General features: G+C 40.9%; 2 protein-coding genes across 14 annotated transcripts in view; one reads left to right on the top strand and one right to left on the bottom strand.

Annotated features, from left to right (window-relative positions):
- FBXL13 (F-box and leucine rich repeat protein 13) overlaps window positions 1-17,204 on the bottom strand; it is a 178,815-nt gene that overhangs the window by 66,331 nt on the left and 95,280 nt on the right. For all 13 annotated transcript variants that reach the window (XR_012156835.1, XR_012156836.1, XM_073328536.1 and 10 more), the window contains 2 exons: window positions 16,327-16,427; window positions 9,573-9,702 (listed from right to left, as the gene is read on the bottom strand). Coding sequence is in view for 11 of the 13 variants with exons in the window: in XM_073328536.1 (XP_073184637.1) it covers window positions 9,573-9,702; window positions 16,327-16,427 (231 nt within the window). In the remaining 2 variants the exon portion in view is untranslated. The remainder of the gene's footprint in view (window positions 1-9,572; window positions 9,703-16,326; window positions 16,428-17,204) is intronic.
- Window positions 1-17,204, top strand: part of LRRC17 (leucine rich repeat containing 17) — a 60,211-nt gene that overhangs the window by 26,166 nt on the left and 16,841 nt on the right. The gene's annotated exons all lie outside the window — the stretch shown is intronic.

Below are 17,204 nucleotides of genomic sequence, written 5' to 3'. Positions count from 1 at the left end.
GCCGTAGTTTGCTCACCCCTGATCTAGCTCTTCAGCGGAGGGGTATTTCAAAATCTAAATCCTGGTATGAATTTTACAGCCTTCTCTTATCTCTACAATGGACCTAACCCAAGCCCTGAGATGCTTGGAATCCAGATCAAAATTTTATGGCTCAAGCCCATTTTTAAAATAAATATTTTTGAACAACATAAACCATTGTATAATAAACATGTTTTCAGTTTCTTCTGAATTTAAGTGCTGTCTTCTGAGAACTGGTTCATCTAATATTATAAATTAGAGAACTTCAAAAGAATTTGCAGTAGTGATGATAATTATACCTAGGTCTTATATAGTGCTTTACATCAGTAGATCTCAAAGTGCTTCACATTCTTTTTATATATTAATCCTCACAACACCCCTGAGGCAGGGCAGTGCTATTATCACCATTTTCACACATGGCGAACTCACGCACAGAGAGGCTAAGTGACTTGCCCAAAATCACACAGGAAGCCAGTGGTGGAGCAGGGAATTGAACTGTACTTTATTAGTTCATGTAATTTCCAATGATGCTGGTTTTTCAGCCTGATGAGATTCTATCAAGGTAAAGTTAAAGTCATACATAATGATAAATCATGCCTTCCATGGGTACATCTACACAGCAAAGAAAAACCTGTGATGAGATCGCCCTCTCACTCATGATTCCGTAAGAGCAATGAAGAGTCTGGGTGATTTCCTAAAGAGTTTTGTTCTCTGAAAAAAGAACTCCAATGCTCAATGCACAGCCAATGAATGGAGTCTCTGTTCCTTCACGGTGCTCTGAGGCTTAAGAAAAAACACAGGCAAGCTTATGGACTGATTTATGTGGAAATAGGAATGTACAATGGGGACAAATTTAGGGTGGATATATAAAAAAATCTGATCCTTATGGAATACAGTTTATGGTGGGTCAGAATGATGCATTGTGCCTCAAAGTAGCACCCTGTAACCCGCATATTCATCATTTGTATATGGTTGTGATATTTCATACAAAGCATGTCTTGTAAGGTACCACATGAAGGTCATGATTTGCTGAAACTCATTGTTCTGTCAAAATGTGTATGTCGTTATTGTGTATGAAGTTATGAGCTTTTGTCATGTGATTGTTATTGAAATATGTTGTGATTCTGGGTGATGCCCACTCTCCAGTGGCAACAAAGGTGGTGACCCACACCCTGGTGGGCGTTAAATGACCACTGACCAGCAGGGGAATTGTAAATGAGATTTACAATTCAATAAGAGAGAGTTGAGCAAGCACCACACAAGGGGAATTGCTCAACTCTGTGATTGAGCAAGGTCCACCAGGACATGTCTGGGACAATATTTTTTCAGGCACATGGACTGAGGGTTTAATATAAGGGACAGTGGCACCATAAGAGCACCTCTCTCCTCCCACACCTACTCTGAAGGCAACAAGAACTAGGGAGATTGGTCCCAGGCTGAGAAGGAAATTCAGCCTGTGTATTAAGAACTGTAACCTGCCTGTAACATCCAGTAGGGTGAGAAAAGCTGTTTGATTCAAATCTTGCTTAGTCTGAAAGTTGAGGATTTAGAATGTGTGTTTAGTTTTTATTTTCTTAGGTAACTATCTCTGACCTTTATGTTTACTGCTTATAATCACTTAAAATCTATCTTTCTGTAGTTAATAAACTTATTTTAATGTTTTATCCTTACCAATGAATTTGCCTAAAGTGCTTGGAAAATCTACTCAGATTACAAAGATTGATGCATGTCCACTATCCTTTGACGAAGTGGCGAACTAATTAATGAGGTTGCATTGTTCAAGAGAAGGTCTTGAGCAGTGTAAGACAGTACATTTCTGGGATGACAGGCTGTGGGCTACAGAGATTTGCTGGTGTTTCCCTGTGTATGGTTCATGAATGTCTTAAAGAGCATTCATGCCACTTAGCATTTTGTTGACATAGGCTGATTGCTGCTAAATGAACCCAAGAGAGAAATACCTGATGATTTCAAGGTAAGTGAACAGTTTAAGATGGTAGGGATTCCTGTTTCCTCCTAGGACATGCAGTGAAGTCTAGCCCAATACTCCTGGGGCAATTCTGTGCCAGAATTTGCACAGAATTAATGTTCTGCACAGAATTTCATTTTCCCCCGCAGAATTGGACCTGACAGAGCCCGGCTCCCCAGCTCGCAGTGCACATGTGTGGGAGGCATGGGAGAGCTGCAGTTCTCGGATTTGCCAGCCCTGCTCGGTCACATGGTGTGGCTAGGCTGCCAGAGCTGGCAGGTTGTGCCCCGCAGGGAAAGGCAGGAGAAACAGCTCGGAGCTGTAGGGAGGGGAGACTGAGGGTAAGAGGGGGCTCTTGCCAAGGGGCGTTAATTGAGCTGTTCTGAGGGCAGCCAAATCTTTAATTTGCACCCCCCCAATATCAGCAGGTATGAATCATCTCTGCCCGGCAGGAAAGTAATGAAGCTGTGTGGAGCTTGGGGGGGCCCTCGGGGCCTGGGGGTACCCCGTGATTGGGCTGTGGGGAAAGGAGGTGCAGGTGTCTGGTCCCACAGCTGGGCTCTGGGGAAGAGGGGATGTAGGTGGTTGAGCTGGGTAGGCCTCACAGCTCCCTCCAGTATTCCCCCAATATCCCCTCCAATACCCACCAACGGTACTCCCCATCCAGCCCCTCCTCCCCTTCCCCACCCCCAGCAGTGTCATCTGTTTGGAAACTTTAAATTTGGTAACCCTACAGGGGCAGGACAAAAAAACAAGAATCAACTAAAAGACCAGCGGAGCAGAGTTTTTCCCCAAGATGTGCCCAGCTGGCAACTGTGACACACCCAGACTGCAGCGCCCCCCAAAAGCATAATAGAGAAACAAGAACTGGGTTGTCATAGGGGTTTCTTTAACTCTCTACACAGGGAATCTTTTTGTTGTCAATATTGTTACACATATAGAATCACAGGACTGGAAGGGACCTCAAGACGTCATCTCCTCCTGTCCTCTGCATTCATGGCAGGGAAGGGAAGAACACCAACAGGGAAGGGAAGAATACTTGCTGACAGGTATTTTGAAATAAATTACCAAAATAATTGAAACTGGCATGATTCTACTGGGTTATTTTGACAAATAAAATATGCAGAATTTTGCAGAATTTTAAAATACACTGTATTGTGCGCAGAATTTTGGTGCAGAATTCCCACAGAAGTAGACCACATCAGGAGCCAGTGACAGACTGGGACAGGTATGGCCCAGATGAACAGTCATAGGAAGCTGAAGAACACATACATGACCCAGATCTCCTGCACACCTTTCACCATGCTTACTCTGAGAAATCAGGCCCCTAAGCAGCACCCTTGAGGTAGGGGTTCCTGTGAAGAATCAGGCCCCAGAGCAGAACTAATCTCCAGGCAGCCTGGTCTGTATCGCGGGCCTGCAGTAGGCTGCCTAATTGGCCATACCACCTGATTAGCTGTGGGGGCCAGCAGCAGTTCACTGGCTGCTCAATGCTAACATCCACCTCTGTGCCTGCTTTCTGTGCTACCTTGTTCTGGCTGCCCCTGCCTTGCTCCCGGACTTGCATCTGTCCTGCCCTTACTCTGAACCCCTGCTAGCCTGCTATCTTCTGTTACTGCTCTCTGGTTTGACCCTAGGCTTCAGCTTCTGACTACCGATTTCAGCTCGGACTCTAGTTGTCAATTCTTGATGCCCCTTCTCACCACTAGGCTAGACTGCTTTCAGCCAGATCAGCTGACACCCCCACATTAAAACAGAGATGGAATTTTCACCAATTACTGCCCTTCAGCAAAGAACTTCCACCTGCATGGAAGATATGAGCAGCGAAGGAAAGGGCCGGTGTCTGCCTTCATCCGTCACTGGCAGGAAGGGGGAAAGAGGATATTAGGAGAGGTGAACCTATTGTAGAGAAGTCAGAAAATCAGCTGGGCAATGAAGGTTTCGTAAGGACAGCAAAGGCTGATTTGGGGAAGAGCTGGAAAAGTGGTAAACTGACAAGCAGTCTCCCTTAAAGGATGAAGAGAGGCTATAGATGATGGACATAAGGACTGAAAACTCATACAGTACTGATGAAAACAGCAAGTGGAGAGGGTTGTAGCAACAAGGGATGTGCAGCAGCTGGGAAGGGACTGTGATTCAGAACAGGGTATGAAGGAGTGGAGAAAGTGCTGACCTGAGAAGTGGACACTAATGGTAAAGAGACACAAAAAGGATTGCAGAAATTAGGCATAGTCGTAAGGGGCATTCAAATTTAGCTGTGCAGATGGGTAGGAGCAGCATGGATGTAGCCCACAAATTTCTGGAGTTCAACAAACTTTTCACTAAATTAAACTATTACTGAAAAGACTTTTAATCTATTTCTCTGGAAAAACATTGTTTTCTGAACAAGGGCAAACTGATACTACAAATAGCAGCAGTTGAGTATACTACTCAATACAAAGCCAAAAACAATTATGCTGAGCCAGCCAATAAGATCACTGTCCAGAACTTTTTTTTTTTTGGGGGGGGGGGGGGGGGCAAAATCTGACAAACTATTTTTTTAACTGTGGAATAACAGCTCTAAGGCACAAAGCTGAGGAAATTCAGCTGTGAAACGGGCTTTAAAAGGAGATTAGAATAATTTAGTTAGTCCACTTTTAGGGCCTGCTGCAATATTATAATATATACTCCTTTTGCCTTATTTTCATAAATAAGTATGTCAGATTAATCTTATTTTTGGACAGTATCTGCCAACTATGTAGTGAAAAGGTACCTTTTATTACAGAAGAACCAAAATCTGGTGGTCACTCTTTAGAGACAGACCACTATGTGTGGGAAATGTTGTATAAAGAGTCACAGAACAATTGCATAGTCAATTTATTTTGAATTTCAATGTCTTTAATAGACCCCCTTATGTTGGAGATTCTTCAAGAGCCTGTAACTGGAACTTAATACTGCATTTCTTAGCTGCAGCTGCCATGCTGAGAATTCCCTTGTGGAAATGGTGGGAGTAGTAGAGGGGGAACTTGTGCAGCCAACTCTTAAGCCAACACGCTCACCCCCACCTTAGTGTGCAGCACAGCATGCTGGGGAAGGAAAGGATGATGTTGACTAATTCTCAGATGGCATATGATCTCTTAGGAACTACAGCCAACCACTGTAAGTTAAAACAACCCCTAGGCTGTTCTAACTTTCACTATGGATAAGGTAGTTGCAGTTTGAGAATCAATGAGTTATTCCTTGACATGCCACCTTCTTTTCCCCACATGCTGACCAGATCTTGGCAATTTCTTGAAAATCTTCTTGCCTCTTATTTAACTGAAAATATTTTTTCTGAGTTGGCTAGCTAAATCAATCTAATATGATAATTAATGACTTTCAGATCTTTTGTACATTGCCATTTCTGCAATACTGAGCCTGATAGTGAAAAATCTTCCTACCAAAAAACCACTGATTGGTTTGTGGGAGCAGCAGGGAGAAGAAATCTTTAGCTTCATGGACTCCTCATTTCTTGCTTTCTAAGCTCCAAAATACAGCTGTCAGCCACATGGAAGTCTTTGGACTGTGCCAAAACTATCCCAGGGTGACTGATCATCAGTCAGCCAGAAAAGAAATGCATCCAGTATTGCCCTGAGACTCAGTGAGTTTTCTGACATCTTTTTCCATGACTTTATATCTGACAACCGGCCTGTATGGAATCTGTAATTTTGCTTGTGGGACAGGAGTAGTTTTGGGCAGTCACACAGTGCCTAAAACAGCAAAACAATACACTGCCAAGGGCATGTATCCCTAAGGAATGGGTGTATAATCCACAACTGCATAGCCAAGAGGCCCCAAAATGTTTTATAGGCTAGCAACCACTGAGTATGCTTTCTGTTAGCTCTCCCTTTTCTTAAGCAACAAATGTTCTGTATTGTAGCAAGAATTTGCTCTGTGATTTTTATGAAAGTGTAAAGATCCTCTGACGAAGATTTTTGTGTTATTTTGGATAGCTATTGAGAAACAATACATATTCCACTTATTATTCCCTCCCAAAAATAATTTGCTGTAGGATATTTCCATATCTTGTACAACAGATTTCCATTCTCTTCTCTATTTTTTTTTCATTTACAGTACTGCTGCTTTTTTAAGCTAACAGGTATCCAGTATGCGGTACATGCCATTTTGTAATGAATGAGTTTAACTTTTAGGTCAGTGGTAGATCTATTGGTGTTCTGCACAACTTGTTCCACAGTTTGCTGTTAGCAAGGCAGTCTTACTCTTTACTCCACGCTTCCCTTAATTTGCTTGGTGGACATTAGCTGATATAAGGAGAAAGCAACAGACTGTTATCTTTGTTAATATAGCAACATATACCATTAACAAAGTTTGGCTGGGAATGTCAGTTCATTAATTAGTGATGATCTGTTCTATTATTTGCCTTACTTGCAGATATTATTCTGGCTTCTTTCCCAACTGTGTCTTTTTGAACTTTGAAAATGAAAGAAAGCTTATTCTATGGAATAATTGATTTGTATACTTCATTCCTTTTATTATTTAATTGAGTGACAAGATTTTTCTCTAAAGAACATCAATTATATTTTATATTTATGTAAAGCCTCTTATCCCAAAGCAATTTATCAACTATATACATACAGGAACCTCTGGAGTGGGAGTCAGTGGAAACACAGAACAATGGGATGGAAGGACAAGTATTAATCAGGACACAACAACAAAACCCCTAAGCTTTTATTAAAAATACCATGAAATCTTTAAGATCCATATACAAGAGACAGGACCTTAGTTTTTAAGGTCTCATGCAGACACTCAGCTAGTAAACTGCAAGGAACTCAATTAATCCACCTCAGAAAGATGAAGGCCTCCATAAATCTTTCCAGGTTTCATGGATTCCAGAGTTAAGAAGGGACTATGTGAATGGATCAAATAAAGAGTCTCTAATTCATCAGTATCATTAAAAAAATACATTTTTTTCTTGCCTAGAGAAAACCAAGCAGTATTCCGTAATTAACTATTTAGCAAAATATCCAAGCCCCCTTCCTCAATTCATAATCCTGGAATATCTGAGGTCTACAGCCACAACCTTCACGTTTTTTCTAAGAGAGCAGGTTTTCTATAGAATTCTACTATCCCCTCACCAAATTTTCTTATAGTGTAACAGCAACCCACTTGCAGTTTCTCCTAATAACAAACCACAATCTCCAATATGTCTAATCTGTTATGTCTTCATTTAGGTCTGTATCAAAAAGATCTCATCTCAGGTTAAACATAATACACATTTGGGCTGATGCCACGTATAGCAGGAGCACCTCACACTAACCTCAGGAGGCCCATTTTACACTGCAAATGAGAAGGCCTATTTATGCCTCCAAATGAGGAGAAGAAAGAGAGAACTCTCCATACTCATACATGCTCACATAGGGAAGGTGGTTAGCACTCCTGTTTTCTTAAGCAAAACAAAACCAAATCCTCATAGTAATATGACTTTCCAGCTACCCTAGGGGAGGGAGAGAAAAGCAGGTCTTCGTCCTCCTCCTATCCCTCTCCAGGACTCCACTTTCAGGGATTCACCAACATCACCACAGTTCGTAATTACAAAGTATACCAAAGCGCAGTCCACAGATTCAATTCAACTGTCCCTAAAAGTAAACTTCTGCTCCATCTTTTATCCCAATATCAGAAAAAAATTTGGAGAAAGAGGAATTTATCCCTTCACATTTGGAATCTATGTATTTCAAACCTGTTATTTAGACTGCCCTGCAGTTCTAAAGACACTGAGTTCACAGTTTTCCCTAAAATGTTAAGGAAGGTGCAGGCAAGCCAATAAACAGTTTCTATGTGCACCCTGAGAGTAGATAAAATCTGGAATTGTTAAATTATTACTTTTGGTATTAATTTGGATGAAGTTAAGGTGAGTAGATAGATGCTTTCAGAGAAGGGAATATATAGGTGCAGAAATAAAAAATGTACACCATTCTTTTTAAGGTAATCCTGGAATTATCCCTAGTTGTGGTATTCCCAAGAAGAAATGAGTTAATTAGTTCTTCAGAAAGTGCTTTCCAAGTTTTCATAGTGCTTTTGATTAGGGTTGCCACGCATCCGGTTTTTGACTGGAACGTCTGGTCGAAAATGGACCCTGGGGGCTCCGGTCAGCACTGCCGACCAGGTCATTAAAAGTCCGCTCGGCAGTGCTGCGGGTCTAAGGCAGGTTAGTCCCTACCTGTCCTGGCTCTGCACTGTGCCCTCAAAGTGGCCAGCAGGTCCGGCTCCTAGGCAGGGGGGGCCAGGAGCACTGCCCCCACCCTGAGCACCAGGTCTGCACTCCCATTGGCCGGGAACCGCGTCCAGCGGGAACTGGGGGGCGGGAGGGGCAGTGCCTGAGGGCGAGAGCAGCGCACAGAAATTTAAAATGCATTGATGGATCAGGGTCTGTGGTCTTTGGCACATTAAAAGTTTCAATCTGATAAATACAATCTATAGCGATATTTTGATATGGGTATTAATTCTGATTCAATGTAAGAATTTTACATTTTCTAAATCTAACTTTTTTTAATAGTGCCTACTGCTTCAAGGCATATCATCTCCATTACCTACCTTTTTAATTAATTTTTCCCATCCTATAATTCCTTTGATATTACTATCTTGCCTTAAAGCTATGCCTGAGAGAACAGACAGTCTGGCTGTTATGGCAGTAGACTGGAAGATGTGGGTTTAATTCCTGGCACAAGCATCCTGTGTAATCTTGGACAAGTTACTTTCTGTCCCTCAGTTCTCCATTTGTAAAATGGGGACAATAATCTCCTGATTCACAAGCACATTATTTCTTAGACGCTACAGTGACGACAGCAATTTAAGTACCCAGATGGATAGATAGGATGGTTCTATTAAAATATTGAGCCATGAAGGAAAGAGTAGGCAACCACATCATATAGGGGAGAATTTATGTGAAGGCCCTTTGTTAAAATATTGGTGGTATATTACTGCTCCATCATCTAACATTTTACCATGCTTTAAGAAAAGATAATCAGGATATAGCATAAATTTGAAAGTGTTCGAAATACTCAGCACTTGGTACTAAAAATTTTAGTAGGAAAATAAAATAAACTCTCCAAGTTATTAGCCATTTTTAGATTGCAGAATTACACATTATTTTAATTTTCATTTGAAACTTACTTTGTAACTGTATTAGAAAGCTCACTGGTAGATTGATTTCCTTTTCAGGAAATTCTGTGCAAGCTCTCCCATAAAGATTTTTGTTTGTTGATATCTTGGTATAAACTGTATTTTCAAGGCTCTGGATTTTCAATTTCACATTGTATACATAGTAACACAACACAAATTAGTCTATTTTAAGTCTGCAAAAAACAATGCTTGTTTTCATTATGCAATTAAGTACTTTTTGTTTATAGACATGACACTATGCTGGACATGAGCCAAAGCCTATATTGCTAGTCCTCAGTAAAAATGTAAGCAGCTGTGGTCATGTAATTTAAAACCTCTGAAAAGTTTGCTGCAGAGCTTGTACTACTTTAGTATACCATGCGTGCTGGATGCAGCCAGTCATCGAAAGGATTCCTTTTCTCACAGCATGAAAGAGAAGTGAAATACAAACCTGAATGCAACCTGAAAGGTCTAAATAGATGAGCTTGTGACATCCTTTCCCAGATCCCAGGTACTGTAAACCTTTGTCGGTGAATTTTCTGCAGTAAGCTAAACTCAGATATTGTAAATTGGAGAAGCTCCTTTACAAAAGAGGGAGAAAAAACAGTTACTACAACAATAGGCTACAGAACACAGATACAATCAGATTCCACAGCTAACATCTTTCTAAAAATTCTGTGAAGAAGGGATGCTAGATTTTAACTGAGATTCTCTCCTTGTTGAAATTTAAAAGAATTTCATTTCCTTGTTTCAAGTATTGTAACTTGTTTGGAAATAGTACTATAGTACAGTATATCATGTCATCCTTAACTATATTCAAATAAATATTAATTTATGGATAATTTACTTAATTGCAAAAGCACACATTTTTGTAATAAGTTGGGACAGAATGTGTATATTTTGGAAGCCAAGAGACCTTTGAGGGCAAGGTTACAGGATTTACTTTGCCATTGATTTTACAAGCTGTCTCTCTTGGAAATGAAAACCAGAACTCTATCAAAGAATATTAAAAGCATATAGGGATTAAACATACTGTTAAACCTTCTGTGGTCATGTAATTGTTTCTATTCACATTTTTAAAACATGCTATTAAAACAAATTTAAAGTGGAAAGAGATACAAAACTAATGCATATCATAGAATTCAATCTTCTCTAAATGAAGTTTAAATCAGTTATTTTTTGAAAATACTTGATTATTTACACCAAATATTAGATAAAGGAACAGTGGCAAACTATGTACATGGAAAATTTAAAGTGTATTGTATGAATTTGTACTCTCTAAATCTATTCAAGTTTTTATTATGCAAACTTAGGCATATAATATATCAAAGACTCTAAATTATAGTGAACTAAATTTCTAACGGAAATAAATAAGTATTGCAATACCATAATTACCAGAAGTGAAAGCTTACAGAAAAAAACAAAACATATAATTAGGATTAGGGCATACTGCTCTGTAAGAGATTTAGATTTAGGGATATACTCAGGCCAGTTTGGCAAATCAGCAAAAACTAGGCATTTTGAAGGGAGGCAGGAATACCCACTCTGGAAGTGATTACTTAAGGAGTGGTTCACAGCATTGTTGTGGGAATTCACTTTATGCTTTGAATGTCTATTGAGAAAACATACTGTTAAATCAAACTGGGCAGAAAAAAGGGGGATAGGAAGTTGGAAAGCAACAGGAAAAATGATAATGTAATTGTTCAAAAACATTAAATACATGCTAAAATTAAATTTCATATTAAGAAAAAAGGCAAATAAAACAATCAAAAAGAGACAATAGAAATAAATTCAGAGATCTTTTTAAATGGAAGATATTTCTTTCTATATTTAATAAAGAAATGTAAGCATTGCCAAGTTACTTTCTAGAAGCACAAGCCTTTCTGCATTATATTGGAGTAATCTGCATCAGCAAGTAGATTAGATATGCTCAACATTGTTGATCAGCTTTTCAGAGGATACACTCCTAGGCATAGTCTTTATGAAACACACTGCAAGAAGAGAATGTTTTTGAAGTTCTCTGACAGTTTTGTTTTGATCCATCTATAGTGTTGGTTGCCTAAGGCAGAATGAGCTCAGACAGGCACAGAGAAAGCTTCCGCTCCATTGTATTTTGAAGACTGGGAATCAATGTCTTCAACGAGCAGGTAGCAGCTCAACACTTCTTGTAGGCACCCTAACTTTCTTTACAGATTGCTAGGTAACGCTTTCTCTGCCCTCTATTTTTATGATCTGTGTGTTTCCTGCTCTCTTCTGACATTTTCAAGGTGACAACTTTCTTAACAGCACAAAACTAAATCACAGATCTTTAACTTATAGCAGGGATTTACAGTTGCCTGTGTGCTGGATCCTATTTTATGGCTGAATCTGACATGGATCCTAAAATCTTGGCTTTTGTGACTTTGAGTCTATCATTTGGCATCAAGAACTTAACACAGTGATGTTTTAAAACAATTTGCCAGAATAATCCTCCATAGTTATTCTTGATAGACAGGCTTCATGTATATTGCAAGGTCTGTAAATAACTTCATCAAAGGAGAAATACCAAGTGGAATTCCATCTTGTCACAACATCTTAAATCAGCTGTGTAACTCAGAGGCTGAATTCTCTTGATAGAGTGAAAGAGTGGAAGAGGAACATGTGAAATGGCCAACCAGCTTCCAGCTCATCAAGAATACAGTCCCTTTTGATGTTTTTTCCAATAATGGATCCTTGATATGGAGCAGTAAGATGTATGGGAAGCACTGCAAGATGCATATATTTCCATCGCTAACAGCGCTTATGTTAGCTACATTGTCTCAGAGAACTACAAAGAAAGTATCTGTTGTGAGCTGCCACTTTTTGAGCATCCCTAGAAACACTGCTGAAATTTGAGTGCTATCAAAAGCCTCATGCTGTTAATCTCAGAAAGAACTATAGTATGCTTTACATCCACATGTCTTCAGCAAAAAAGTGTAGCATTTAGTAGTTTCATTCAGAATGATCATTTGCTACTGACATTTTTCAAACATTTTTGGAAAAACACCGTAAGCAAGGCAAGAGAAAGCCATTAATGAAACTCTAGTATTTTATTGACTCGAACAAAGAGGAAATTTTACCTTATTTGTAAATTTTGTTTCTCATATTGGAGACATCCACCAATTTGGCTGACCCATTCCTGTGTAGGTCTTGCCCACACATTAACAGAAGCAGTTGGCTCTAATTTTTTGGTGGCAACAGGAAACCAGGGTAGCCAGGATAACGTAGGCTGGCAGGCACTCCAGAAAAACCATTCCAAATTTAAACATGAAGAAATTGAAACTAAAAGAAGGCAAAAATTATGCCAATATGGAGAAAAAAACACACGCTTTTCCATAAATGATAGAAAGAATAACACTGGTGCAGGGATGCAGGATGGAAGACTACCTGAAGCAAGACTAGAATCTGGCACTGGACTGGTACATTCCCAAGACATCACTCTACTGCAGGGCAAATCCAAATGTCCAACATATACTATGCGAACAACAGAGAAAAACACACTCCAGGAATATGTGGCACTGCTGTGAAAAGTCAAATTTTGTTTTCTCAAGGGGGAGAAAAGTAGTGTACAACTACCATCAAAGAAGGAGACAGCTCTGTTGGAATAACTCAGCTTTCTTTTACTGCTTCTTTTGATAAGTGGACTGGACCTACCCAACAGTAGGTCCTCCAGCCCTCCAGTTTGGTGGATGAACACACATCTCCCACAACAGGAATGGATGTTCATCTAGAACTATTACAACACAGTTCACCTGGATAGTATGAATTCTTTGCATTTGCTTTCAAACCATCCTTTGGGCAGCTCTTTTTCTTTTTTTTTTTTTTTTTTTAGTAGTTCTCCAAGAAATATTTGGTTCAGGAAATATGGCTACTTTAAATACACAATTCTCTGTGGTTTTTTGCGTATTGTCAGACAAAGTGCCTTATTTCTACATGTGTCTGCATGACTGTTGTAGACTAACGAGACCCAGAGTATGCTCAAGAGATCAATGGGAATTTGCAAACTTTGCTGGATTCAAGTCAAAAACTGAAAAAACCCCTCCCTCTGAACTTCTTTAAACCCACTACTATGCCATAAAGAAAGTCAAAACGGATAGCTTCAAGCAAAACCATGCCTTACTGACTGTTTTGAGGAAATATAGGACAAAACAGGAACTTGGTAGAGTAAGCAGGACAAATAATCACAACATTGCTTGGCTGTGTATCTACTTTTTAAACCACTATCCAAGCAATTCTGAATACATCTCATTCAATAGATATGCATGTAGGGTGACCAGATGTCCTGATTTTATAGGGACAGTCCCAATTTTGGGCTCTTTTTCTTATATAGGCTCCTATTACCCCCCACTCCCATCCCGATTTTTCATATTTGCTGTCTGGTCACCCTATATACATACAGAACACATCTAAACTAAATATTAGTCCTCTGCCTAATTATAACTATCAACACTAGACTACAATGCTACTGAGGTATCGGAAACTTTACCCCCAAAAAATCTGTACCAAAAAAAAAAAATCTCTCCTCGGTGAATAGATAATTATAAAGAAAATGGTAGTCAGTATAATAAATTCACTTATAGTTCCTTCTTTTCTCCAGGAGTCTGTCATACATATTCAGAGCAGATAATCACCCCCTTTTAAAGCCACTGATACCCAAGACCTTACACCACAGTCATTAACCTTCCTGCTGAAGTGACAAGGCTGCTTTCAGAACCTGTCAACAACATAATCATCCAAAGTGGCTGGTGATATGCTACATGAAGGGCTGAATGCCTTTTGTCAGGAGGTGTGCATCTAATGCATTCACATTTGGCCTGGGAGGTGACAGCCCAAGATGAAAGCTTAAACTTTATTCTTCTACTTGCCATTGCAGTGCATCACCACTAAGCCATTGAGATGGGTGAAAAAACCGACTCCACACGGTGTACTGACAAATTCCTCTTTCATACACTGGCGGCAACTTTACCAGTTACTAGACTGCAAAGCACAAATCAGGGCTTATGCTTTAGCTCAAAACTGCACATTCAGTTTTGTGAGTTTTCCTCTCCAGCCAAAGAAAGCAAAGGCTTACTGTACTTTATAAACCAGAAAGTTGCTGCTTTTCTGATTAGTGATCTACAGAGGGTGACCATATTTCCCTATGCTGAATACGGGACACATGGTAAAATTACTCATATTCAAGCAAGTTCAATGGCAATCCATCAGAACGATGCAGTACAAATGTTAAAATTAACATCAAGTTGACTGAGCCCCTCTTAAAAATAAATACTGTGTGGCTGAATTCTTTTTATTTACCTTCTTATCTTTAAGGTTTTAGTGTTCACATAGGGAGGGGTGACACACACACACACTCGCGTACACCTCTCTCACACAGGGAGTGTGACTGACCGAGCCGACCGTTCCTGCCTGGTGCTCTCTGCCCTCCTTGCCTAGCTGGGCCCCTGAGGTGGACCTGCCTCTCCTGGTACCTGGCGCTGCAACTTCCTGAGGCAATACATGGGGAGGCACGCAGGGTCACATGCCCCCCTCCCCAGATTCCTGTCAGAGTTCACACCAGAATGTGGCTAGCAGCAGCCTTTTGGCGCTGTGCAGGAGGGAAGGGACGGGAGCTGCTTCCAATCACAGAGGAGGTGGTGGAAGAGGGATGACCTGGCCCATGTCTTTGCAGAGCTCATCTCTTCTCCCCTATTCCCCAGTGGCTGGAAGAAGCTTGTCCCTTCCTGCCCACACAGTGTCAAAAGACAGCTAACACCTCCAGGCTGTTCCTGGCCACTGACATAACCCAGCTGTCTCCTGTCTCCCGGCTACAGTGCGGGCAGGAAGGGGTTAAGTTCTAAGCATGCATTGTGCCCAGGGAACCTGACTGCAGGGGCTTCAGCAAACCTGGCCAGAAATGTGGCTCAGCAGTGGAGGGTGCCTACAGGATGGAGCAGCCCTGCCCTCCCTGGGGGCAGGACCCAGGTGGGGGAGGGTGGGTGAAGAGGGTGCTAAGCCCCTGCCTGGGAGGCTGCTGTGGAGCCTGCAGGGTCGGGACACAAACCAGCTGGAAATCGCTCCCCTCTGCTGCCACCCCAGAGCTTAACTGACAGGCAGAGAGGCTTCCCCATGCCAGCGCTGCATGGGGCTTTGGCACATGCAGGGCTTAGCTCCTCCTGGCCAGTGCCCCAGGCCAAAGGGTCTTGGCCTTTCCCAGGGCACTGGCCCAGCCAGAGGCAGTGGGGGAAGGAAGGAGACTGCCAGCCAGGCTGTTGGTGAGCTGAGCACTCCGACCAGGGGCTGGTTCTCTGCACAGCGCTGGGAGTGGGACGCGCCCTGCCGGGGGAGATACAGAGGAGCAGTAGGGCTGGGGCGATGGAGTGAAGGGGCAAAGCAGGGAGAGGACAGTGAGAGGGGGAGCACGTAAAGAACCAATGGGTTGGGAGCAGAGGCGACGTAACCAGCCGCTGCCCATATACACCGGTCTTCACAGCTCACAACACGCAGACAGTGCTGGCTGGAAACGGGATCAGGGGGGTGGGGCCCTGCTGGCACACAGCCAGCACACAGCGGGAGCTGCACTCAGCACCAGCAAGGGGAACGGCTGGCTCCACATGCTGCATCTTCACCCTGCCACTAGCCTTGCATACCCACCCCCACTGTCAGCCACTGGACCCCACACTCACTGCTGGTGGGCAGGTGGCTGGAGAGCAGGGATCCAGTCAGCAGCAAGACCTGCCAGTACTGATGCAGGGGAGACAGCAAATATGGGACAATTCGCCTGTTTTTAAGAAAAAGTCGAGACACCTGTGGGAGGGCTTAAATACGGGACTGTCCCTTTAAAAGCAGGATCACCCTAGATCTACATAATCATCGCAAACTTGCAAGTTAGTTGCACAACAATGAGCAACTGTGCTGCTTGTCCAAAGGAACTTTGTTTGACTAGCAAACTCACAAGTTTCTGTAAACTTAGCAAGACCTATAAACTAACCCAGTATAAATGTTTTACAACACTAAAAGACAAACAAAGGAGAAAAATCTTAAGAACAATATATATTGCTTTTTTCAGTTCTTTACAAAATAAAAGGAATCCTGTAAAATACTCAGAGAAAGTTATATTTTCTTGCAATGATAACTAAAACTCATATTTTCGTAGAGCACATATGACTTCTGTTCCTTACTAATCTAAATGTAGGAGGAGATATTTTTACCTTGATAACAGTTTTAGTGTTCCATTAGTAATATCTGTGTATGACAGATTTAAATAGAGAAGAGCTGGACAACCTTCTGATATAAGTCTCATTGATTCATCCTGAATAATAATAAAAAAATCACTTGTCAAAGTATGTCAAATTAGAATTTGTTTGTATTTTAGTGTACCTAAAACCTAAAGTTTCCTCTATACTATAGCAGAAAAACTGAATTAATTTCGTAAAAGTATTAAACACAAAAGTATTGATCAAAAACATTTTCTCTTAAAATGCTCTAAAGAAAATATTATATTATAATGTTTACGGAACTATTTTTGTTGATTGTAAACATGACTATTTCTATGCCCCCACTTCAGGAAGGCACTAAGAATCAAATAGTCCTAATGAAGTCAATGGGACTATTCACATGCTTAAGTTCTTTGCTGAATTAAGACCTAAATTAGCAGATCTATAGACTATAATATAAGACAACTCTCTAAAATCCACGGAGTTTGCTTTATTAATTAGTCATACCAGTCCATCAATTATAGAATGCTCACTGTCCACAAGATTTCTTTTTAATTTGAGTCAGTTCCTTTCTTTAATATTCTTTGACAGTGGCACTATCTATCTTGTTCTATGTATCTATATGATAACTACATTAGAATAGACATATGGAGGCAAATCTTGAAACATTGGTGCAAGGGGCTGTTCCCGAAAAAGTATATGTAAATCCATTTGAGATGCAAAAACCCGCACTTTTGTATGCAAATCAAATAACTGTGTGGAAATCAGTATCTTATATTTTTGCCCAGATCCTCACCAGGTGTAAATTGGCATAACTCAACTAACTTCAAAGGAGCTATACCAATTCACACCTGCTGAGGAGCTGACCATTT

The sequence above is a fragment of the Lepidochelys kempii genome, chromosome 1 (assembly GCF_965140265.1).
Source record: "Lepidochelys kempii isolate rLepKem1 chromosome 1, rLepKem1.hap2, whole genome shotgun sequence".
NCBI lineage: Eukaryota > Metazoa > Chordata > Testudines > Cheloniidae > Lepidochelys > Lepidochelys kempii.
Note: the sequence above shows the minus strand (reverse complement) of the source record. Positions and strands in the feature narration are given on the sequence as shown.